This window comes from Sinocyclocheilus grahami, unplaced genomic scaffold (genome assembly GCF_001515645.1).
Source record: "Sinocyclocheilus grahami isolate Dianchi unplaced genomic scaffold, SAMN03320097.WGS_v1.1 scaffold236.1, whole genome shotgun sequence".
Taxonomy (NCBI): Eukaryota; Metazoa; Chordata; class Actinopteri; order Cypriniformes; family Cyprinidae; genus Sinocyclocheilus; species Sinocyclocheilus grahami.
This window is the reverse complement of record NW_015505415.1, coordinates 17,463-43,676: the sequence shown is the minus strand read 5'-3', so window position 1 is coordinate 43,676 and position 26,214 is coordinate 17,463. Positions and strand designations below refer to the sequence as shown.

Below are 26,214 nucleotides of genomic sequence, written 5' to 3'. Positions count from 1 at the left end.
ATTCAGCTGCTGAAGAGAGAATCTCCCTGAGTTTTGCTTTGTGAACATTTACATTTATGGTGTTTTTTACTAGTCTACACAATAAACACAAAAATAAAAACTAACAAAATGTAATTGTTTCATGTTGTATATGTGTGTAGGTGCAAGAGGGGCTTTTCCGTCACAGTGAGGTTTCTGGTCTTGTGTGTCACTACTGCTGCTGATTAATGGTGAGTGTTTTATCATCTGTCACGTAAAATAACTAAATAATTTCATAATATTAAATCAAATGTTTATATTGTGTATTTAACAAGTGACAAATGGACAAAGCAGAGGTAGTTATTGTAAAATTTACATTTTCCTTTTTCCATTCTTTCCATTAAATATGTAGAAATAAAAAAAAATGTAGTAGGAATAATTCATATGGTGAAAGAGCCTGTCATATAGCACTCAAGCATTCTGTAGGCAAATGTGGAGGATTATGAGACTTTCAGAAATAGAAACATGATCTGGTCCATGAATAAGCTGTTGATTTTGTCAGATGATTTTGTGTAACTGGATCAAACCGGATGGAAAGTGACACAAACTAAAAGTGATTAGACAGGAATAAAAATATTTTAATTTAATTAGAAGAGAAAATAATTAAGAAACAGCTGGAATAAATCTAAATAGATTGCACATTTTTCATTTTAAAATTAGAACCTTTTTATATTAAAAACAAACAAGCAAGCCCAGCCCAGATGAGAAAATGTAACGCAAAAGTAACGTAACACATTAGTTTCCATAAAAAGTAACTAACCTAATTTGTTGCTTTTTAGGGAGTAACACAATATTGAAATGCATTACTTTTTGGTGACAGTCAGTGTAAGTAGGTATTTTTTTAATCTCGATCATCTGGTTGCTGCAATTACTAAAAAAAAAAACACTTTAAGTGATTGATATATGCACTTTGACAACTTAATTAACAAACCTAGCAGCATTTGCAGCTCCATGTCTGGAATCCAGTTTGGTGGTTTTCTGAAAGTCCTATAATGTATAAAAATGACAGTAAATCTGGCTATCCAATTTGAAAAGTCACATTCAGTACTTCTCAATGATATTATTGCTGCACACTCACACATATAAAGTAAAATTTTATGAATGTTAATTCATTATACCTAATGTATTAACACATTAACTTTTTGTTACAGTATTTAATATATTTACTGATAATGTATTCAACTTGTTCAAATGTAATGTCGAAAGTAAAAATAAGCTAAATCGATAAATGCTGTAAAAGCATTTGTTGTTGTTTATTTTTCACTTATTTGTAAAGTGTTCCCCAAAACTCTTGAAAGTAAGATTAGAGTTTACTTTACATTGACACATCTACATCAAATTTGACTGCTTATTTAAGCCTTTCTATATTTACAATTTGTTTTATGTTTTTCTTTCTTTCTATATTTTCATTATAGTTCCAGAGGAGATATTACTGTCAGGACACATTAATGTGCATCACGTGGTTTTTTGACATGGGTTTTTGAATGATGAAATAAAATGTGCAGCGGATGAAGGTAGAACATTTCTAAAGAATGTAATTGTGCACCTTCATTAAATCTGCATGTGAATACAGTGTTCATTAAGATGCTTTTTTGCTTCAACAACATGATCAGCCGACGGGACATGTGCCCGTTCACAACATTTTTTGAATGCATTTTGTGTGACACATTCTTGCTTCAGGGAAGTACCAACATTTGCCTGTTTAGCCTAATTTTATTCTATTCTGTCTTTGTAAATCAAGTTCCATTAACATTATTTGTCGCTTTTTCTCTTTTTATCCCCCTTTATTTGTTTTGTACCCAAATATTAGATACCGTTTAATTGACTTATTAACCTGCAATGTTATGATCTTGTTAGTTTGCACATCTCATAAACTCCATATTACTTGATCACCTGTGTGCTTCCAGTGGTCTTAGGATGAACAGCAAAAGCAGTAATATCATCAGGTGTCTTTGATGAATACAAAGTTCAGAAGAACAGAATGTATCATTTATAAACGTCTTTATCATCACTTTTGAGCAATTTAAAGCATCCTTGCTACATAAAATTATTAATTCAAACAAAAAAAAATATATGAAAAGCTTTTGAAGAGTATAGTGTATAATGTTACAAAAGCTTTTTATTTCAGATAAATGCTGATCTTTGGATCTTTCTATTCATCAAAGAATCCTGAAAAAAATGCACTCAGCTGTTTTAAATATTATTAATAATAATAGTAAATGTTTCTTGAGCAGCAGATAAGCATATTATACTGATTTCTGAAGATCATGTGACACTGAAGACTGGAGTAATGATGCTGAAAATACAGCTTTGATCGTAGAAATAAATTACAGTTTAAAATATATTCAAATAGAAAGCAGTTATTTTAAATAGTAAAAATATTTCACAATATTACTGCTTTTGCTGTATTTTGGATTAAAAAATGCAGGCTTGGTGAGCAGAAGAGAATTCTTTAAAAAACAAAAGTATTACTGTTCAAAAACGTTTGACTGGTTGTGTGTATGTATATTTGTATGTATATGTGTGCAGGTGCAGGAGTTGCCGTTGGTCACAATGAGGTTTCTGATCTCACTGTGTGTGTCTCTACTGCTGCTGATTAATGGTGAGAGTTTTATTTGTCGTGCTTTACAATGATATTGTAAGTAGGTTTACATTCAATATTAATTCATTAAATGTCTTTGGAATTTGTGACATTTATGAAATGAAATCCCCAACACAAACTACTTTCATGTTCAGTCCATTTCATGATGCATGCAGCTTCAGCAGACCATCAGTGATTAACATTAGTTATAATCATAATAATAATTGTATCTATGTATTTTATCATCTACATTGCCAGGACAAAATAGGCTGTATTTTAAAAATTACTGGAAAATAAAATTTCAACACACTTATTTTTATTTTGACAAAAAAGTGTTTTAGATAAATAGTATTTAAATAAATATTTTCGTCACCTCAAGGTGCTTTACAATGATATTGTAAGTAGGTTTACATTCAATATTAATTCATTATGTTTATACTGTGTATTTAACAGGTGAAATGATCAATGGACAAACTTCAGGTACATACAGTATATCATATATATATATATATATATATATATATATATATATTATAATATATATATATATTACTTTATCTAATCTTTCCATCCTTAGCTTTATATAAAAAATAAAATAAATTTAATATGAATAATTTTGTGATATCAATATGAAAGGTTCTCACATTTTAGCAATCCAACACAATTTATTTTTTTCACTTTTAATTTAAAATTTTTTATTTTTATTGAAACAAAGTTTTATCAGATAAACCAAGCTAAATGTCTTTGGAATTTGTGACATTTATGAAATGAAATCCCCAACACAAACTACTTTCATGTTCAGTCCATTTCATGATGCATGCAGCTTCAGCAGACCATCAGTGATTAACATTAGTTATAATCATAATAATAATTGTATCTATGTATTTTATCATCTACATTGCCAGGACAAAATAGGCTGTATTTTAAAAATTACTGGAAAATAAAATTTCAACACACTTATTTTTATTTTGACAAAAAAGTGTTTTAGATAAATAGTATTTAAATAAATATTTTCGTCACCTCAAGTTCTGCACAATTGACTGATTCAGCTGAAAAATGTAATCTGTCCAGATGCCACACATTTGTTTTTCAGTGCGTGTTGTGCTCATAAAATCGGCGACAACATTCCAACTCATCTTTTACAAATAAAATATATGTTGTGCAGATCATAGCACTGATACAGCTGTGCATCTGATTGTGAAGGTGATGACACAAAATTAAAAAAAATAAATAAATAACTTTCACTAATGCCATCCTTTATACCTTAATATATAAGTTTGTATACATTATTGTGTCACAAACAGCTAATCAAGCATATACAGATCTGTAAATAGATATGGAGAGAATTTGTTCCATTTTGTGTAATGGAATTGTTTGTGAAGTATGTGAAGGTTCAACTTGTTTTTCCTGTGAGTGTAAAGGAATTTACTGTCGTTCACACATTGAGAGAATAAGCAGTTCCTGTGTACTGTATGTTAATGTTAACCCTCCTGTTCTGCACAAGAAGAGTTGTTTAATCTGAAGGCAAAAGGCATCTGTTTTTGTTGTCTACAGAAACTTGATACATACGGTGTGGAAATGATCTTTAAACTTTGCCACCCTGTTTGACTGCTCTCTGCTACAACCTGGTTTTCAAAGCAGGGACAGCAAGCCCAAAAGAGAGAGTTGATAGTAGACATGACAGCTATAATTACAGTTTTAAGGGAATTTTAAAAAATTTAGCATACAGCAAGTGTTCCTAATTTGAAGGATTCCTTATTTTCACTTTATGGTATCAGTGCAGTGGTACAAATGCTGTCACTGGGGCAGCCGGTACCTTTTCAAAAAATACACCTTTGTATTTTTGCATTTACCCTTAAAATAAATATAAGTACCTCAAAGCTGCATATTAGTACCTAAAATGTACATTTCAGTACCTAAATGGTATACATTTGTACCTTTTGAAAAGGTTCTGCTGTAGTGACAGCTTTTGTACCTTTTTTTCTGGATATTTGAATATTGCAGTATTCCCTTACTCTTCATCTGTTTCTTCCTTCATCTGAATGTCGCAGAGTCTCATGCCGGCTGGTTGGAATCTCACGGACACAGACTCGCCAGTCTGATTTTAGTCAGAGGTTGCAGAGTTATATAATACTCTTAAGTCAGCAAATCAGGCCCATGTGTTTGTGAAATAATTTATAATAATAAAATAAGCTATATAGGCAATAATATTATATAGCTATATTAAAGTGATTCAACCATCGGCACGAAGCCACAGGTAATCACAAATGTGCGAATATATGGCCATATTATGTAATAACTGTTAATAGGTACTTAAGCAGTGAAATAATCAATGGACAAACTTTAAGTACAATAATTTTTAGCTTTATTTTTTACTTCTTTCTCCAGCCTTTGCTTTCCTTTAAAAATGCAAGAATAAAAGAAGTGTAATAGGAATAATTCAGTGAAAGATCCCTGTCTCTTGATATGAAACCTTGAAACTTGATCATATTTTAGCAGTCCTACACGTCACTATTCACATCAGACCCCACTTTCAATTTCATAATTTTTTATTGTATTGAGACAATTTTATTAGAAAAACCAAGCATAATGTGTTTATTTATGACATTTATGAAATGCAGAAATCCCAAACAGTTTTGTGTTCAGTACATTTCATGATGCATGCAGATTCAGAAAGTATGTTTTGTTTTTGACAGAAAATGTGTTTTTAGATAACAGGACAAAAAATATCTTCACCTCAAAGTTAGATTTTAAGGCTGCATATTTGACTGATTCAGAGTTAAAATATATATTGCTAAAATATAATCTACTCAGATTGAATGTGCCACACATTTGTTTTTCAGTCTGTGTGGGGCTCGTAAAACCAGCTGCAATACACAGGGATAATTTACTGTACAGTTAGTTGGCCATTATGAAAACAAAGCCCAATAACACCCAAATGTTCAGAAGCTCATTTTTGCATCAGAATCAGAAGAGTTTTATTATTTATAGAGTATTATTTATTAGGAATTATTACAGTGTTCTCATTGGGTTCATGTTGTGTTACAAAACACTTTTGTTGCTCATTAGGAGGAATATAGTCAAGGTTTGGGACAGTTTTAGTGGTATGATTATATTTAAGGGTGCGTTAAACTGTAAGATATGAGTCAACAGTGTACTTACAGAACTCAGATGTGTTTACATAAAATATTTACAGCTGTACATAAATGCATGTGTTTCTAAATATAAGCACAGTTTATCATGTATCTGCACAATAAGTGCATTGTATCACATTACAAATTTACATTTTAGAAGACTGTAGTTGATGACAATTAATGTAAAGCGGGTCTCAGTATTTTAACAGAACTTTTCCGAACTCCATGACAGTTGCTTTCAGCAGCATCAGCAGTGATCCCTGCTACAACTATGAGTCTCTGGATCATCCCTGGAGAGCCAACAATGAAAGTGGAGATAACGTTTGTGATGAACGTTTCTCCTGGAATGGCTGGTACCGGTTTTTCTACAATGGAATGAACATCCAGATGCCAGAGACCTGTGTTAGATCATACAGCTGTAACACACACTATTCTCTGTGGCTCAATGGTCCTCACCCTCAGATAGAGGATGGAGTGGTGATCAGAGAGGTCTGTGGTAATTATTATTCGGATGACTGCTGTGATTACAAGATAAACCCCCTCAGAGTGAAAGCCTGTCCAGGAAATTACTATGTCTATGAACTTGTGAAACCACAATTCTCGTGTTCAGGATACTGCACAGGTAATGTGCTTTTTCTCCTATTTTTTTATGAAGTCTTTCAAAATATTTAAAATCACTTCAGTCATGTCTTGAATGTCCTTTTTTTCAGATGTCAGCACCATTTCACGGCCGATTTCCACCGCAAGTCCAAATATAATTACTGGATTCAGCATTACCTCGAGTAAGTTACATTTGAATTCATTCATGTAACTTCTCTTTCTCTCTTTCACTAACACAGATTATGACCCGTGCAATAACTACAACATACTCGACAACCACTGGAGAAGCACACTCAATTACGGGTATTGGAATGGCGATGCAAATGGACTTGATGACACTCGTGTAGAATGGGATGGCTGGTATCGGCTCTTCATTGATGGATCAAGTGCTCAGATGCCTGAGTGGTGTACATCATTTATGTCATGTGGTGGTTATAGTGGTCTGTGGCTTGGCGGCTCTCATCCTCAACTAGAAGATGGAGTTGTTATTCGTGAAATTTACGGCTCTGGCTATGATCAGTGCAGTCGCTACAGATCTGAACCAATCCAAGTTAAAGCTTGTCCTGGAAAGTATTATGTCTACAAATTTACCAGACCAACTCTTTCAATCCCAGTTCCTGTATATTGTGCAGGCATGTTCATTTATCTTTTTATTTGACATGTTTATCACAAATTGTATTGGTTTGTATTCATATTATTATCTTGAATAGATTTAATATGCAGTATGTAATGCTCTCTTTCTACTTTTTAATAACAGTATTGTTAACCACTCCAAGTGTTGACCCCTGCTACAGCTACACCAGTCTGGATGAACCTTGGAGAGCCACTGACAACTCTTACTATAATGACAATTACTACTCTGGCATGTGTGATTATAATGTGGAGTGGAATGGCTGGTACAGGCTGTTCTACAATGGTCAAAATGCCCAAATGCCAGAATCATGTGTTAATTATGGCATGTGTGGCACTTATTACTCACTATCACTCAATGGCCCTCACCCACAGCTGGAAGATGGAGTGGTCATCCGTCACGTCTGTTTCTCAGTGAGTGGCTGCTGTACTTACACATCCCACCCTATAAGAGTCAAAGCCTGTCCTGGAAATTTCTATGTTTATGAGTTTGTCAAACCAATTGTTTGCAGTGCTTACTGTGTTGGTGAGTATTTACTCATATGTAATTAAATAATTTAATTTTCTGGGTTATGATTAAAAATGTTTGATACTGTATATATATATATATACATTTCTTCATACCAGAAGCCTCAAGCCAGTCCATCCAATTAGTTTCTACAACAACAGAGAGAATTCCACCCATAGAATCCATTACTCCACCAATCACAACCACTGGTAAAGTATTGTCTTGTTTTCTTTTAAAGCCTCAAGAATATTTTTACTCATTTATTTTCATTACACAGTCTCTTAAAATGTTTCAGTCTTTCTGTCCCATTTCAAAAGAGTGTAGCAAAAATCATAGTTAACGTAGTAAAAATCAGTATGCAAGACAAATGAAAAGGAAAAGACAGCCTAAACAGACTGATTTTGTTGCTTCTCTAACTCTTTATTTAATAGACAGTGTAACAGATGAATCAAATTAATCATAATGAAGAACTCAACTGAAGAGCATTTTTATTAATAGTAAAAACTATACCATCACTGTTTCTCAGACCTCTGTAGACTCCTTTTATAATCTCAATCTGATCCCAGACCGCAAAACATCAGAGGCAGGAAATTACTTAAAATGACAGAAAATGCATGTGCACACAGATAAAAGATAAGAGTCAGAGTGAAAATTGATAGCATTCATTTAGTTATACAATTTGACAGTGTATGATGTAAGATAATTTGGCACAAAGAAGATACAATTTAGACCACCAAATGCAAACCAATAATTTGTAAGAATAAGATTATAAAAGTAAGAGGCAAAATGTGTTTTCAAACAGTTCTTCTCAAAGTCAAGCTATTCAGTTGCAAAATGACTCATGTTAGCCATTTGTTTCAGCAAAATAAAAGTAGATGTTCGAACTCAAGACAAACTGTTTTCAACTTTGACTAACTTTAAACACAAGCGTAACAGAGAAATGAAGAGAAGACTGTTCTGGAGATTTCATACTGCTACTTTATGTTGTACAAAACACAGTATAACATTCATTCAGTCCGAAACATTTACTTTTTTAATATTTCTTAACAACAGCTCCCCCTGTTGACCCCTGCTACAACTACAATGTTCTGGATGATCTATGGAGAGCCACCAACAATCAACATTCCTCTCAAATAATGTGTGACTCTTGGGTCAGCTGGAACGGCTGGTACCGTCTCTTCATTCAGGGTCAGAGCGTTCAGATGCCAGACACATGTGTTGATGAGTATAGTTGTGGCACTATTGCTCCACTGTGGCTGAACGGAGGACATCCAACAGTTGAGGATGGAGTGGTCACTCGAGATGTCTGCGGTCACTGGAGCAATAACTGCTGCTATTTCCAATCCAATCCCATTAAAGTCAAAGCCTGTCCAGGAGGGTACTATGTCTATGAGTTTGTGAGCCCAACTACATGCAGTTTAGCATACTGTGCAGGTAAATATATACATGTGCTCTCTGTTTATTTAAGAAATTAATATTTTGTGTAATATTTTTTTTTTATTGTCTGCTTGTCATGTCAGAGACAACCACAACCGAAACTACAGCCAAAACCACAACCACAGCCAAAATCACAAGGACTGGTAATATAATGTGTTTTATAACATTCTGGAGGATTATTATCTTACATGAGCAAATCAGACCCATGTTATGTGTTCGTGACAGATGTAAAGAGTTTATCACAATAATAGTGTTTAATCTTTTGTTGTAGAACTAGTTCCTTTCCAGATCACCATGTGTACTCAATTTGTCCAAGAGTCTTTTACTAATTTGAGAACAAGAAGGCATTCTGTGTGTGTGTGTGAGATCCTGGTATTCATTATGTTATTGGGACCAAATGTCTCTACAAGAGAAGTAATAGCAATCATTTTGACCCTGTGGGGAAATTTTTTTTTTTTATTGTTTGGTCCCCATGAGGAAAATCATACAGAATGTTCTTTTTTGAAAATCTAAAAATGTGGAAAGTTTTGAGTGAGGGGTAGGCTTACACTAAGGAGATAGAAAAGTACTGTACAGTATACCAGTCTTTATGTCTATGGAATGTCCCTATAAAACATAGAAACTCAACGTGTGTGTGTGTGTTTAATAACACAGGCTTTAAGTACACAAACACACAAAAAATATCTTATAATTGACCTAAAGTAGTATTTATTTATTTTCCAACTTTTGATTTTGAATATAATTCAGGTGGGAAAAGAAAGCCATGTCAAATATCAGAAGAAACATAAACAGAACAGAAGCATTTTTAGGCTTCTCTCATTAACACATGTAACCCGAAGTATGTATACTTTCACTAATTTGGTCCGCTACTCCACACATACCCTGTTAATTAAGAATGGACGTGCTTACAATCTGATGAACTAGAACTGATGCAGACAAATACATTTAGCTGTAGAAGACTGAAATCGTTGTGGTTTGGAGCAAGTTTTAGGTGGGTAATGTAAAAATAATGGGAGTTTGCTACATTTTCCAGCAAAGATTTACACTGGAAAATTGTGGAGCGCTTTTAAGCTCAGGAAGGCACCAAAAGCCCTGCACCAAATTTTCATATACAGCTCTGGAAAATTTAAGAGACCACTGCAAAATTATCAGTTTCTCTTGTTTTATTTTACTATTTATATCTGTTTAAGTTAAATGAACGTTTCTCAGAGACTGTTTGTATTAGAAAACCAAACTTTTAACACAATGGGCCCTATTTTAATGATCTAAGCGCATGGTCTAAAGCGCACGGAGCAATTGCGTTTAGGGCGTCCGAATCCACTTTTGCTAGTTTAAGCTTTTGTGCCAGGCTCATGGTCTAAAAGGGTTGTCCCTATTCTCTTAATGAGTAATGGGTGTGTTTTGGGCTTAACGTGCCATAAACCAATCAGAGTCTCATCTCCCATTCCCTTTAAAGGGTCATGAAACCCCAGACTACTTTTTATACATTATAACAAGACACATTATAGAAGACAATGTTAGCATCCGATAATTTTAACAGTTTGAGAAAACTGGTTAATTTTACGCTTTTTTGCGCTTTTTTCATCTTACGGGTTTAAAATCTACATTGTGTTGATGTCACAATTTGTGACGTGGCAATGGACTAATAGTACATCGATGATGCATCGGTGTCTATTAAATTATTCATGAGACTGCGTGTTCTTATCTTATAAGAAACCCTTCGCTTAATTATTCACAACAGCATGTGTCGATTTGCTATGACAGACGCTTCAGACTGTGAGACTACGTTCATTAACTGAGAGAAACGTTCATGGATAGAAGGAAGGAGAGCGTTTGTTTTTGCTTTGTAATAAGAGTTAGGCACAAATGCTATTCATTCACTTAGTGAGTGTAACCGTTTTTGCAGCTCCGTGACACAAGCCGTCAAAATGCTTATATAAACAGCAGAAGAATAAGCCAAAAAATGTATCAGAGGTGCAACAGCGCGTTCATATGTTTTTGATGCAGAGTGCAAATGGCTGTGCATTTATTTGTGTTTTTAACTCGATGGGAGTGAAATGGAACTCTGAACCCGAAGCTGTGTGTGTTGTCTTTCTCCCCTCTTCCCGCTCCGCTGCGCACCATGCCCACTTTTTTAGCATTTTTTTAAAACTGTAGTGAGAACTAACCAGTGCTGAAACAGGGTTTCATGACCCTTTAAAAGCCAATTGCGCTCGCGCCATGGCGGATTCGCGATTTACATGGCGGAATTTGCAAGCGGAAAAACTGAATGCTTCTCTAGTGAGGAAACGGATCTGCTCGTGCGCGTAATTCTGATACATGCAAAGACTATCCATTATGACATGTAGGCATTTTTATGTACACAATAATAATATTTTACATTTTAATCCTTTAATTTCTAATTATAAAACATTTTTGTGTGCTGCTGCGCATCCCTGTGTGTATAATAAGCAAAGTGTACGCACGTTGTGCACCCGTCTATAGGCGCATATTACTAACATGCTCTTTAAATAACAAAGAAAAAAACTATTGCGCCAGACTTTAGACCAGGTTTTTGTTGGTCAATGGCGCAGTCTATTTCAGTTGCCTCAAAATAGCAATGCGTTAGCAATGCAGCTGAACACACCTCGTTTTCAGACCAGCACGCCCATGGGCGCACAAATGGGTGCAAATGCATTTGCTAGTTAAACAATGTGGTGCAGGATATGAAAATGACACCTGCGTCGGGCTGAAACTAGCAAAAAACACTTGCGTTGCGTCTGGCGCCGCGTGTATGATAGGGCCCAATAAAGCCACATCTGTCAGTTACTCACCCACACTACTGTAACATGTGTACATATGACAATATACATACAATTTATACTTGAATAGACAAAGTTAAATGTTGCAACTGACCCCATAAGAGGGGACGGTTGCAACATTCATTAAAATGTCATTAAAATAATTTCTTAAATATCATTTTACGATTATTTTATTTGTGCCAGGGTCTTCAAATTAAATTGGCTGTATAAAAACAGAATAGTAAATGGAAAAAACATTTTAAAGTAACAAGTAACAACCATGTTTTGGTTAATTACTACAATACATCTGAACTACAAAATATGAATTTGATCAAAATCAAGACACTGAAATTTAATAATAGCCTACTTCTATTAACTTCTGTGAAAGTTTACTGAACTAGGGTCAGTTGCAAAAACATAGCCACTATGTTAAGACTGTGTTTTAAGAACTAGTTTGACTAACTAGCAGTTAACTAGGTAATCAGTTTTACTTTTAAAAATTCAAATTGGACAAATCAACCATTTTATGTATGTTTTAACCTATTCACTTAAAAAAGGTGAGATACCTGACTATTGAAAGTGATTCTTTACCAATTCATAAAATTGCAATTTTGTAATGTTATGACAAGCTTTTACATCAGTGTTGTGGTAAGGGACAGCATGTTGGGATGGTTGCAACAACATGTTGCAACTGTCCCAACACTCTCAGCTGTGATAAAACTTAATATATTAGCTTGACACAATATCTCAGACACATGCTAGCTATGCCTATTAGAAGCTAAGAAAACACAGATTAAAATGATACGTTTTTACAATGCTTCATGCAAACAGCTTAGACAGTATGACAAAAAATCTGATCATTAAAAAATATTTACTTTTTTACCATTAAAATTATTGTTTGTAGAAAGAATGGTCACATGTGGCTGATTTCTTCCAGGGAGGACGAGGGGCTAACTAAGCATGTGTGCAGTATGAATATCTTCAAGTAGCTCTTTCCTGATTGAAGAAATAAGCCATGTTGCAACTGCCCCTCGTTGCAACCATCTCCATTCACCCCAAACAAGTTTGCATTAGTATCGCAATGCATTTTTGCATAGGTAAAAAACAATTTATTTCTTAGTAGATGCGCTATATTTTTATTATTAATAAATTGACCAATAATTTGTGACCAATATTTTATAAGTAGATTGAAATCTCCTCTCTAAACGGGCTATGCATTGAGATGTGTATCGCACTGGTCTTAGTTATGGAGATGCAAATATAGTTTAGAGAATTAATTTGCAGGTAATGACAACTAGTCAAAATTAAAAAGATGCAGTGTTTTCAGACCTCAAATAATGCAAACAAAACACGTTCATATTAATTCGATCACAGCTTTCATGTGTCTTGGCATTGATGACTTGTGACCAACCATCTTCCTCTTGATCACACTCCAGATTTTTTCAGTGGGGTTCAGGTCTGGAGATTGGGCTGGCCATAACAGAGTCTTGATTTGGTGGTCCTCCATCCACACTTTGATTGACCTGGCTGTGTGGCATGGAGCATTGTCCTGCTGGAAAAACCAATCCTCAGAGTTGGAGAACATTGTCAGAACAGAAGGAAGCAAGTTTTCTTACAGGACAATTTTGTACGTAGCTTGATTCATGCTCCTTTCACAAAGACAAATGTGCCCAATTCCACCGAATTTCACAGTGGGTGTGAGACACTGTGGCTTGTAGTCCAGTCCTTATGGACTTTTGTATACCTCAGCCTGGCTCTTCTTTGTTTCTCATTGATGAAGGGCCCTTTCCCCTTGGAGCCTGTTTCTAACCGTCCTCGCTGTGCACTTCACCCCAGCTGCCGTTTGCCTTTCTTTTGTAGGTCACTTGATTTAGTCCTACGGCTGTTGAGTAACATTCAAATGAGCTGAAGGTAATCCCAGTCAGTGGAGAGTCATTTTCGCCCTCTGCGAAATCGACTCTGTAGTTACAGAAATCCCACTGTAGCTTTGTTGTCCCCAATATCTTCAGCTTGACCTTGTTCTTATGAACCGCTGTCTTTGACATTAAGAATGGAAGCAACCTGATGCTGACTGTATCCCTCTGCCAGTAAAGACAGAACTGAACCCTTCTTTTCTTCCTGCAGACTTTACTTTTCAATTCTTTTGGCATGGTCAATAGTTCAAATTTGATTCCAGTTACTTTTGACGTACTACTAGCACTTTTTTTGCCATCCAGCTGGTTCTATTGCTAGAGTATAGTGATGACAACAGCATTGTTTTTTTTTTTTTTTTACTTTTCCTCGCTAAATAAGATTTGGTTGAGGTAATCACCTTCATTAAGCAGAATGAGTTGTGCCCATGTGTTGGAATTCAACAGACAGTGGAATGGAATGGCTGATGCTGATTTATAAAAGATTTGGAGTTGTCTCTTAATTTATTTCCAGAGCTGTAGATACATTTCCTAGAAAATGAACTGAGATCTTGGTGGAAATATTTTTTAAATGAGTTGTTGTAAGTGCAGTCAGTTTATATAATCCCTCCCTAGTGTACTATCCAATATCTTATCTGGTCATAAAGACACAGGTGTTTGCCACATAAATAGTGAGTATGTATCATCACAGGATTGTCCTTTTTTATGTCATTATTCTCTCAGAATCTACAACTTCCAGCTCTGATCCCTGCTATGATTATAACACTCTTGATGAATACTGGAGAGACATACGACAAAACCAAAACTATGGACATGATGACACCCTTGTTGAATGGAGTGGCTGGTATCGGCTGTATTTGATTGGAGAAAGTGCTCAGATGTCTGAGTGGTGTGTGAGTAATATGAGATGTGGTGGTGAAACTGGACTGTATCTCGCTGGTTTTCATCCAACACTTGAGGATGGAGTGGTGGCCCGTGAAGTTTTGGGAAGTTCTCTATGGTCTAACCAGTTTGACAACTACACATCCACATCCATCCAAGTCAAAGCCTGTCCAGGAGATTATTACATCTATAAACTCGTCAAGCCAGATCTGTCGATTAACAGGCCTTCATATTGTGCAGGTGGAATTTTAACTATTTTTCTCTCCAAAATTTTGTGATTGTTTTTATGCCATTATCAAGAGTAAATGGTCTGATTATTAGATAATACATCAATTAAATTAGACACTGTTTAACCAGTTAGAATCAGTGGTGTGCACTTCATTAACCATTCTGTAGGCTACTTTGTAATTCTCCCCACACTCTCATAGCACTTCACTAACTGTAGCTATTATGCTATTTATAACACAGTTTACATTTCACAACTCTAGATGAACCAATAACAGCACCTTTCTACTTTAAGTGACTTAAATTTCTACTTTGTCTTGCCATGTTATTTATATTAAAATGATAATACAGAATTAATAAATTACTGCATTCATAATGGGTATCTCTTCATAATTTACCTGTCCTCCAGCTAAAAATGAACCAATACTTTTTTTGTTTGTTTAAATATTCAGAGGTTTGTGTGTTAGTCTAAATACCAGCTTACATTACTTTAGCAAAAATAATGAAGGCTTTATGAAATTGCACTGCCTTTACACTATTATATATTATATGATATTATATCATGTACTCAGTGCTAGTACATGTACATGTGTCAATGTGAGTAGTTATGGTGTTCTGTTCAATTCTGCAGGCTGCATCCAGGTATAATTGACAGCACACCACTGGTTAAAAATGCTCAAATTGCTGTAATTGGCTGATTGAAAATCATGAAATAAACAATCATTGTGTTTTACAATGTAATATTCTAAATTGCATTCGATGTACAGTAAATACAGTATTTTAATAGCACTCTTAAAAAACTGTATGACAGTTGCTTTCAGCAGCATCAGCAGTGATCCCTGCTACAACTATGAGTCTCTGGATCGTCCCTGGAGAGCCAACAATGAAAGTGGAGATTACATTTGTGATGAACATATCTCCTGGAATGGCTGGTACCGGCTTTTCTACTATGGAATGAACATCCAGATGCCAGAGACCTGTGTTAGTTCATACAGCTGTAACACATACATCAATCTGTGGCTCAGTGGTCCTCACCCTCAGATAGAGGATGGAGTGGTGATCAGAGAGGTCTGTGGCAATTATTTTTGGGATGAGTGCTGTAATTACAAGACAAACCCCATCAGAGTGAAAGCGTGTCCAGGCAATTACTATGTCTATGAACTTGTGAATCCACAATTCTGGTGTTCAGGATACTGCACAGGTAATGTGCTTTTTCTCTTCACTCTTTTTTAATGAAGTCTTTCAAAGGATTTAAAATCACTTCAGTCATGTTTCGAATGTCCTCCTTTTTTAGATGTCAGCACCATTTCATGGCCAATATCCACTGTAAGTCCAGATATAATTACTGGATCCAGCATGACCTCGAGTAAGTTACATTTGAATTAATCCATTTAACCTCTTTCTCTATGTGTGTGTATATGATCAAACACATTAACAAACATGAGATTTTCAATGTCATTGCCAATACACACACACACACACACACACACAGACACACACACACACACGTATGTATGTATATTGGCAATGACATTTAAATTTCATGTTTGTTAATGTGTTTGATTAGTTCAGATTTGCACTTGTGAATTTGCTCATTGAAATATAACTGGTCAAGATAATTTGGCACAAAGAAGATACAATTTATTCAATGGTTTAAGTGCAGACACCAAACACAAACCAATCATTTTAAGTAAGAGCCAAATTGCGTTTTCAATCAGTTCTTCTCAAAGTCAAGTTATTCAATTGCAAAAGGACTCATGGTAGCCATTTGTTTCAGCAAAATAAAAGTAGATGTTCAAACTCAAGACAAACTGTTTTCAACTTTTAATAACTTTAAACACAAGTGCAACAGAGGCTGCATTTACACTGGCACAAAAAAAAAATCTTCTTTTTTTGCTCACATCTGACAGATCGGAATTTGTTGCACGTGTAAACACACAATTTTTTTTGCATCTGCTCTGAGACACTTTCGAAGGCCTCATTCATATGTGGAAATAAATCTGATATGAATCGGATACGTGTATTTGCGCCTGCTGTGTATGTGGACAGATTGGATATTCCCCTGTTAATGTGAGTTGGATGTCAAATGGTTTTGAAACATCTCGCAGTACAGATATATCTTTTACAAATGAAACATCTCTAGTTGACTAGCAGAGTATTCATTGTGTTCGTTTGTGCTAAATAAGAGGCAATCTGCCACTGAAATGTGTTGCTTTGCTGAGTGCTCATTGCTGCTGTTATGAGTGACGGTGGCTCGTGCACAGACGAGTGCTTCAATCTATTGCTAACCAGGGCCGTAGCAAGGGTTTTAAAGGGTTTTTACTGAAGGCTACCAGGAAAACTACGTAAGTAAGTTTAATAAATTCACAATGTGTGCCCATTCATTATGAATCATATGCCTAATATTTGCTTCATTAATATTGTTTTTTGTCCCCTCACATTGACAGTTGTGAATCACATTACATAGATCATGTCAATTCAAAATGGAGAAATTAGATAAGTTTATTAGTTTGCATTCCTGATTATTTTTGCCATAAAACAGCTGTCAGATATGAAATGTTTGGCTACTTACATCTTATCCCGCAATTTATAGCCACTAACTGGAGCGTAACTTTGAAAGTTGCGATATGCAGCTTCTGTCAACATAAAGCTACTTTGATTTGATTGGTCATCTCAAATATTTTTTGACATTGACGAGTGGTGACTGGTCCGTGACAGACGGCTGAGGCAGCTCAAATGAGGATGCTTAAAGGGGTCATATGATGCTACTAAAAAGAACATTATTTTGTGTATTCTTAGCGTGAGCTGAGGCCAGGCTAGCATGAGCTGAAGCCGTGGCTTAGCGTGAGCTGAGGCCGGGCTAGCGTGAGCGGAAGCTGCGGCTTAGCATGAGCTGAGGCCGGGCTAGAGTGAGCAGAGGCGGTTTCATGTTTGTTAATGTGTTTGATTAGTTCAGATTTGCACTTGTGAATTTGCTCATTGAAATATAACTGGTCTGTTTTGATCACACTAATACAGATTATGACCCCACTGTAAAAAATGTATTGTCAAATTAACAGTAACTTACTGGCAACAATTATCCAGTAGTTGCTGTATTTCATTCAACAGTAAAATTACTGTAACACTAACTACAGTACTGTTTAGCTTACTGTAAAATTGAATACAACATTTTTATATAAGAGTAAATATCTCTGTGGATTTAAGACTTTAGTCTTTGCAACTTTACAGATCTTCTTTATGCACCAAGAGCTTGTAACACTCCAAAGAGAAAGGAAAAATTTAAATCGCATCATATGACCCTATATAATAATATATTAGGCAATTATTAAAATAAAAACACCTCGGGAAAATACCGAGGTCCGAACCTCGGTGACCTCATAGTGTCACGCCATGGACTGTTTTGTGTTTGTTTTCCTCCCCCACGTGCTCCATATCCTAGTTTTCAACCGTGCTCAATGATTTCAGGTGTTTCTCGTTGAGTCCCTTGTCTAGTCAGGTATTTAAAGAGTGTTCTATTCCTTAGTTTTTGTCCAGTGTTAATTGTCTATTCCCCAGTGCTACGTGTGTGTTCCTTCCTGTGTGTTCCCGTGGATGAATAAAGACTGTTCCTTGTAAATGCTCCCATGTCTCCGCGTCTCCTCACTCCAGCACAGTAGCAGCAGCGTGACGCATTGCAGGCTATGGGCATGTTGCTAACTGTTGTGGAGACTGTCTCTCTATTCATTCGTGTGAAATCGCATCTGCTTTTCAATACAAAGTATGCTTTATTAGTGTGTGCAGAGTTTGGTCTTTTAATATCACTGTCTAATGCATTGAGCCACGTCAAGTTAAGCCTGTATAGTGTAAATGCAGATATCGGATACGGGTCACTTTTAAAAGAATGTGTAAGCGAGTCATCAAACAAATGGATATAGTCAAAAAATCTGATTTGGGAATCCAGATCTGCAGTGTAAATTCAGCCCAAATGTGGTTTTAAATCAGATACATATCTGATATCTGGACATCCGTCCTATGTCTAAACACACATATCTGATTCCCTGCAGAACTCCCAATGCGAGGGAGCAACATTGAGCCACGTCAAGTTAAGCCTGTATAGTGTAAATGCAGATATCGGATACGGGTCACTTTTAAAAGAATGTGTAAGCGAGTCATCAAACAAATGGATATAGTCAAAAAATCTGATTTGGGAATCCAGATCTGCAGTGTAAATTCAGCCCAAATGTGGTTTTAAATCAGATACATATCTGATATCTGGACATCCGACCTACGTCAAAACACACATATCTGATTCCCTGCAGAACTCCCAATGTGAGGGAGCAACATGTTTGCCCATAAAGATTGTGTTTTAATGCCGGTGTGCTGTATGCGCTCACATTTTATTGATACAGAAATTTGATATAGGTAAAAAAATTTACATTCAAGGAGCTGGTGTTCAAGCCCTGCCCCGTGAGTTTTATAAATACAACTAAATTAATTTAAATAAATATCATCTTGGCGCTACTTTATTTCACTAAAGAATTCTACCTCTAACGAGCTGTAGATAAAATAACCTAACAAATGAAAATTACTGTTATTTTCCATTATTTATCTGTTCAGGCAGATTTTGTGCTGCAAAACATCCATGACAGCTGTTGTCCATGCTGGCAAATAATAATGGCCACTCAACGTGAACTATAAATAATTTTAATAGCACGGCCATTCAAACCCTGAGAGTCTACCATGTGCATAGTAAAGCGAAAGTGCAGACAATCATTTTGGGCGGGAATTCATTTAAACACAGATATCGGATACCAGTCGTGTCTAAAGTGAATGTAAACAAACGGGCCAAAAATCAGATATTGTCAAAAGATCGGATCTGTGCATTAAGACTAGCAGTGTAAATGCAGCCATAGAAATTAAGTGAAGACTGTTCTGGAGATTTCATACCACTACTTATGTTGTACAAAAGAATGTATAACATTCATTCAGTCCGAAACATTTACTTTTCTAATATTTCTTAACAACAGCTCCCCCTGTTGACCCCTGCTACAACTACAATGTCCTGGATGATCTATGGAGAGCCACCAACAATCAACATTCCTCTCAAATAATGTGTGACTCTTGGGTCAGCTGGAACGGCTGGTACCGTCTCTTCATTCAAGGTCAAAGCATTCAGATGCCAGACACATGTGTTGATGAGTATAGTTGTGGCACTATTGCTCCACTGTGGCTGAACGGAGGACATCCAACAGTTGAGGATGGAGTGGTCACTCGAGATGTCTGCGGTCACTGGAGCAATAACTGCTGCTATTTCCAATCCAATCCCATTAAAGTCAAAGCCTGTCCAGGAGGGTATTATGTCTATGAGTTTGTGAGCCCAAGTGCCTGCTATTTGGCATACTGTGCAGGTAAATATATTGACATGTGCTCTCTGTTTATTTAAGAAATTACTATTTTGTGTAATATTCTTTTTTTTTATTGTCTGAATGTCATGTCAGAGACAACCACATCCGAAACTACAGCCAAAACCACAACCACAGCCAAAATCACAAGGACTGGTAATATAATGTGTTTTATAACAATCTGGAGGATTATTATTTTACATGAGCAAATGAGACCCATGTTATGTGTTTGTGACACATGTAAAGAGTTTATCACATTAAATAGTGTTACATCTTTTGTTATAGAACTAGATTTGGTTGAGGTGATCACCTTCATTAAGCAGAATGAGTTGTGCCCATGTGTTGGAATTCAACAGACAGTGGAATGGAATGGCTGATGCTGATTTATGAAAGATTTGGAGTTGTCTCTTAATTTATTTCCAGAGCTGTAGATACATTTCCTAGAAAATGAACTGAGATCTTTGTGGCAAATCTTTTTTTAATTAGTTGTTGTAAGTGCAGTCAGTTTATATAATCCCTCCCTAGTGTACTATCCAATATCTTATCTGGTCATAAAGACACAGGTGTTTGCCACATAAATAGTGAGTATGTATCATCGCTGGATTGTCCTTTTTTATGTCATTATTCTCTCAGAATCTACAACTTCCAGCTCCGATCCCTGCTATGATTATAACACTCTTGATGAATACTGGAGAGACATACGACAAAACCAAAACTATGGACATGATGACACCCTTGTTGAATGCAATAACTACAACATACTAGACAACCACCGGAGAAGCACACTCAATTACGGGTATTGGAATGGCTATGCAAATGGACTTGATGACACTCGTGTAGAATGGGATGGCTGGTATCGGCTCTTCATTGATGGATCAAGTGCTCAGATGCCTGAGTGGTGTGCATCATTTATGTCATGTGGAGGTTTTAGTGGTCTGTGGCTTAGTGGCTCTCATCCTCGTGTAGACAATCAAGGCATGTGTGGCACTTATTACCCACTATCACTCAATGGCCCTCACCCACAGCTGGAAGATGGAGTTGTCACCCGTCAGGTCTGTTTATCGGCGGGTGGCTGCTGTGATTACACATCCCACCCTATAAGAGTCAAAGCCTGTCCCGGAAATTACTATGTTTACGAGTTTGTCAAGCCAATGGTTTGTGGAGCTTACTGTATAGGTGGGTATTTATTCATATGTAATTAAATCATTTACTTTTTTGGGTTATGGTTAAAAATGTTTGATACTGAAATAAAAAATATTTTTTTCTTAATACCAGAAGCCTCAAGCCCTACAACAACAGAGCAAATTCCACCCACAGAATCCATTACTCCACCAATCACAACCACTGGTAAAGTATTGTCTTTTTTTTAAAACCTCAAGAATATCGTTTTACTCATTTATTTTCATTACACATAGTCTCTTAAAATGTTTCAGTGTTTCTGTCCCATTACAAAAGAGTGTAGCAAAATCATAGTTAAAGTAGTAAAAATCAGTATGCAAGACAAATGAGAAGGAAAGGACAACAAGTGCCTAAACACTCATTCTTTATTTGACTGATTTTGTTGCTTCTCTAACTATTTATTTAAAAGACAGTGTAACAAATGGCTAATCATAATGAAGAACGTAACTGAAGTGCATTTTTATTAATAGCAATAACCATACTATTACTGTTTCTCAGACCTCTGTAGACTCATTTTATAACCTCAATCTGATCCCAGACCCAAAAACATCAGAGGCAGGAAATGACTTAAAATGACAGGAAATGCATGTGTGCACACAGATAAAAGATAAGAGTCAGAGTGAAAATTGATAGCATTCATTCATTTATACAATTTTACAGTGTATAATAATACATATAAGATAATTTGGCACAAAGAACATACAATTTATTCAGTGGTTTAAGTGCAGACACCAAACACAAACCAATCATTTTAAGTAAGAGCCAAATTGCGTTTTCAATCAGTTCTTCTCAAAGTCAAGTTATTCAATTGCAAAAGGACTCATGGTAGCCATTTGTTTCAGCAAAATAAAAGTAGATGTTCAAACTCAAGACAAACTGTTTTCAACTTTTAATAACTTTAAACACAAGTGCAACAGAGGCTGCATTTACACTGGCACAAAAAAAAAATCTTCTTTTTTTGCTCACATCTGACAGATCGGAATTTGTTGCACGTGTAAACACAAACATTTTTTCGCATCTGTTCTGAGTCACTTTCGAAGGCCTCATTCATATGTGGAAATAAATCTGATATGAATCGGATACGTGCATTTGCGCCTGCTGTGTATGTGGACAGATTGGATATTCCCCTGTTAATTTGAGTTGGATGTCAAATGTTTTTGAAGCATCTCGCAGTACAGATATATCTTTTACAAATGAAACATCTCTAGTTGACTAGCAGAGTATTCATTTTGTTTGTTTGTGTTAAATAAGAGGCAATCTGGCGCTGAAATGTGTTGCTTTGCTGAGTGCTCATTGCTGCTGTTATGAGTGACGGCGGCTCGTGCACAGACGAGTGCTTCAATCTATTGCTAACCAGGGCCGTAGCAAGGGTTTTAAAATTACTGAGTTACTTTACTGAAGGCTACCAGGAAAACTACGTAATTAAGTTTAATGAATTCACAATATGTGCCCATTCATTATGAATCATATGCCTAATATTTGCTTCATTAATATTGTTTTTTGTCCCCTCACATTGACAGTTCTGAATCACATTACATGAATCATGTCAATTCAAAATGGAGAAATTAGATAAGTTTATTAGTTTGCATTCCTGATTATTTTTGCCAGTCGTTTAACATTTCTATCATAAAACAGCTGTCAGATATGAAATGTTTGGCTACTTACATCTTATCCCGCAATTTATAGCCACTAACTGGAGCGTCACTTTGAAAGTTGCGAAATGCAGCTTCTGTCAACATAAAGCTACTTTGATTTGATTGGTCATCTCAAATATTTTTTGACATTGACGAGTGGTGACTGGTCAGTGACAGACGGCTGAGGCAGCTCAAATGAGGATGTTTAAAGGGGTCATATGATGCTGCTAAAAAGAACATTATTTGGTGTATATGGTGTAATGAAATGTGTTTATGCGGTTTAAAGTTAAAAAACACATTATTTTCCACATACTGTACAGTACTGTTTCTCCTCTATGCCCTGCCTTTTTGAAACGCGTCGATTTTTACAAAGCTCATTGGTCTGAAAAAGCGAGGTGTGCTGTGATTGGCCAGCTATCTAGTGCGTTGTGATTGGCCGAATACCTCAAGCGTGTGATGGAAATGTTATGCCCCTCACCATACTGTGATGCCATGTGCTGGCCGGAGCGAAGAGACAAAAACATTAAAACCCATTACAAACAAGGCATTTTGTTGCATCCAGTGGGGACATAATTACTGATTATAATGACTTATACTGTCTTTTTACGCGTTGCGTTGCATTGCATCGCGCCGCGTAAACATAAAACCCTGTCTGCATTTGTGATCAGAGAAATGACAAACAACAAGTGCTACTCTACACTGCCCAAAACTCGCGTTTGAATCATCAGTGGCAAATCCTTTAAATTAAAACTTGCTTACAGACTGTGAGTCAGAACTGCCGGCATTTTAGTCTAACGTTTACTTTCTTTGCATGAACATTTGGGCGGCATTATGCAAATCTTCCCACATAGTGAGGTAGATATGTGGGGGCGTGTTAGAACGAGCCGTTATAGGTAGGCGTGGCTGACTCTTCACTTTTATAAAGTATATAAGAGTAAATATCTCTTTGGATTTGAGACTTTAAGTCTTTGCAACTTTACAGATCTTCTTTATGCACCAAGAGCTTGTAACACTCCAAAAAGAAAGGACAAATTTAAATCGCATCATATGACCCTATATAATAATATATTAGGCAATTATTTAAAAAAAAACACCTGGGGAAAATACAGAGGTCCGAACCTCGGTGACCTCATAGTGTCACGCTATGGACTGTTTTGTGTTTGTTTTCCTCCCCCACGTGCTCCATGTCCTAGTTTTCAACCGTGTTCAATGATTTCAGGTGTTTCTTGTCCCTTGTCCCTTGTCTAGTCAGGTATTTAAAGAGTGTTCTGTTCCTTGGTTTTTGTCCAGTGTTAATTGTCTATTCCCCAGTGCTACGTGTGTGTTCCTTCCTGTGTGTTCCCGTGGATGAATAAAGACTGTTCCTTGTAAATGCTCCCACATCTCCGCGTCTCCTCACTCCAGCACAGTAGTAGCAGCGTGACACATTGCAGGCTATGGGCATGTTGCTAACCGTTGTGGAGACTGTCTCTCTATTCATTCATGTAAAATCTCATCTGCTTTTCAATACAAATTATGCTTTATTGATAGTGTGTGCAGAGTTTGGTCTTTTAATATCACTGTCTAATGCATTGAGCCACGTCAAGTTAAGCCTGTATAGTGTAAATGCAGATATCGGATACGGGTCACTTTTAAAAGAATGTGTAAGCGAGTCATCAAACAAATGGATATAGTCAGAAAATCTGATTTGGGAATCCAGATCTGCAGTGTAAATTCAGCCCAAATGTGGTTTTAAATCAGATACATATCTGATATCTGGACATCCGTCCTATGTCTAAACACACATATCTGATTCCCTGCAGAACTCCCAATGCGAGGGAGCAACATGTTTGCCCATAAAGATTGTGTTTTAATGCCGGTGTGCTGTATGCGCTCACATTTTATTGATACAGAAATTTGATATAGGTAAAACATTTTACATTCAAGGAGCTGGTGTTCAAGCCCTGCCCCGTGAGTTTTATAAATACAACTAAATTAATTAAAATAAATATCATCTTGGCGCTACTTTATTTCACTAAAGAATTCTAACGAGCTGTAGATAAAATAACCTAATAAATGAAAATTACTGTTATTTTCCATTATTTATCTGTTCAGGCAGATTTTGTGCTGCAAAGCATCCATGACAGCTGTTGTCCATGCTGGCAAATAATAATGGCCACTCAACATGAATTATATAAATAATTTTAATAGCACGGCCATTCAAAACCTGAGAGTCTATATAGACAGTCGTTTTGGGCGGGAATTAATTTAAACACAGATATCGGATACCAGTCGTGTCTAAAGTGAATGTAAACAAACGGGCCAAAAATCAGATATGGTCAAAAGATCGGATCTGTGCATTAAGACTAGCAGTGTAAATGCAGCCATAGAAATTAAGTGAAGACTGTTCTGGAAATCTCATACCACTACTTATGTTGTACAAAAGAATGTATAACATTCATTCAGTCCGAAACATTTACTTTTCTAATATTTCTTAACAACAGCTCCCCCTGTTGACCCCTGCTACAACTATAATGTCCTGGATGATCTATGGAGAGCCACCAACAATCAACATTCCTCTCAAATAATGTGTGACTCTTGGGTCAGCTGGAATGGCTGGTACCGTCTCTTCATTCAAGGTCAAAGCGTTCAGATGCCAGACACATGTGTTGATGAGTATAGTTGTGGCACTATTGCTCCACTGTGGCTGAACGGAGGACATCCAACAGTTGAGGATGGAGTGGTCACTCGAGATATCTGCGGTCACTGGGACAATAACTGCTGCTATTTCCAATCCAATCCCATTAAAGTCAAAGCCTGTCCAGGAGGGTATTATGTCTATGAGTTTGTGAGCCCAACTATCTGCTATTTGGCATACTGTGCAGGTAAATATATTGACATGTGCTCTCTGTTTTTGTAAGAGATTATTGTTTTCATGTAATATTCTTTTTTTCAGATGCAAGGAACATAAACTCTACCTCTACTACTGTAATGCCAGAGACAACCACAACCACAGAAACTACAGCTGAAACTACAATGCCTGGTAATACAATGTGTTGTAAAAATTGTAGGTTTCCCAACCTACAATTTTTAGAGCATTAAATACAAGTTGAGCAAGTTTCTAATGAAAAAGTATATACCGTATTGGCCCGAATATAAGACGACCCCTTATTATAAGACGACCCCCCTTTTTCCAGATGTACCTTTTGGAAAAAGGCTTTTTAAAAACCAAATTTTTGTTTTTTTCTCAATAAAACACGTTTTGTCTTCAATTATTTTCATATTGCATATTTTTCCTATTTTAATTTTTAAAAAGTTTTGAAAGTATGGTAAAAA

General features: G+C 36.1%; 1 protein-coding gene across 1 annotated transcript in view; it reads left to right on the top strand.

The window, feature by feature from the left end:
• Positions 1-26,214, top strand: part of LOC107597755 (uncharacterized) — a 70,366-nt gene that overhangs the window by 28,764 nt on the left and 15,388 nt on the right. Inside the window, 16 exon segments of the mRNA XM_016288934.1 lie at positions 5,966-6,355; positions 6,444-6,515; positions 6,573-6,965; positions 7,091-7,489; positions 7,585-7,680; positions 8,525-8,905; positions 14,322-14,720; positions 15,517-15,906; positions 16,000-16,075; positions 17,006-17,010; positions 17,724-17,733; positions 20,829-21,048; positions 21,112-21,262; positions 22,575-22,586; positions 25,383-25,763; positions 25,835-25,900. Of these exon segments, the coding sequence (XP_016144420.1) occupies positions 5,966-6,355; positions 6,444-6,515; positions 6,573-6,965; positions 7,091-7,489; positions 7,585-7,680; positions 8,525-8,905; positions 14,322-14,720; positions 15,517-15,906; positions 16,000-16,075; positions 17,006-17,010; positions 17,724-17,733; positions 20,829-21,048; positions 21,112-21,262; positions 22,575-22,586; positions 25,383-25,763; positions 25,835-25,900 (3,441 nt within the window).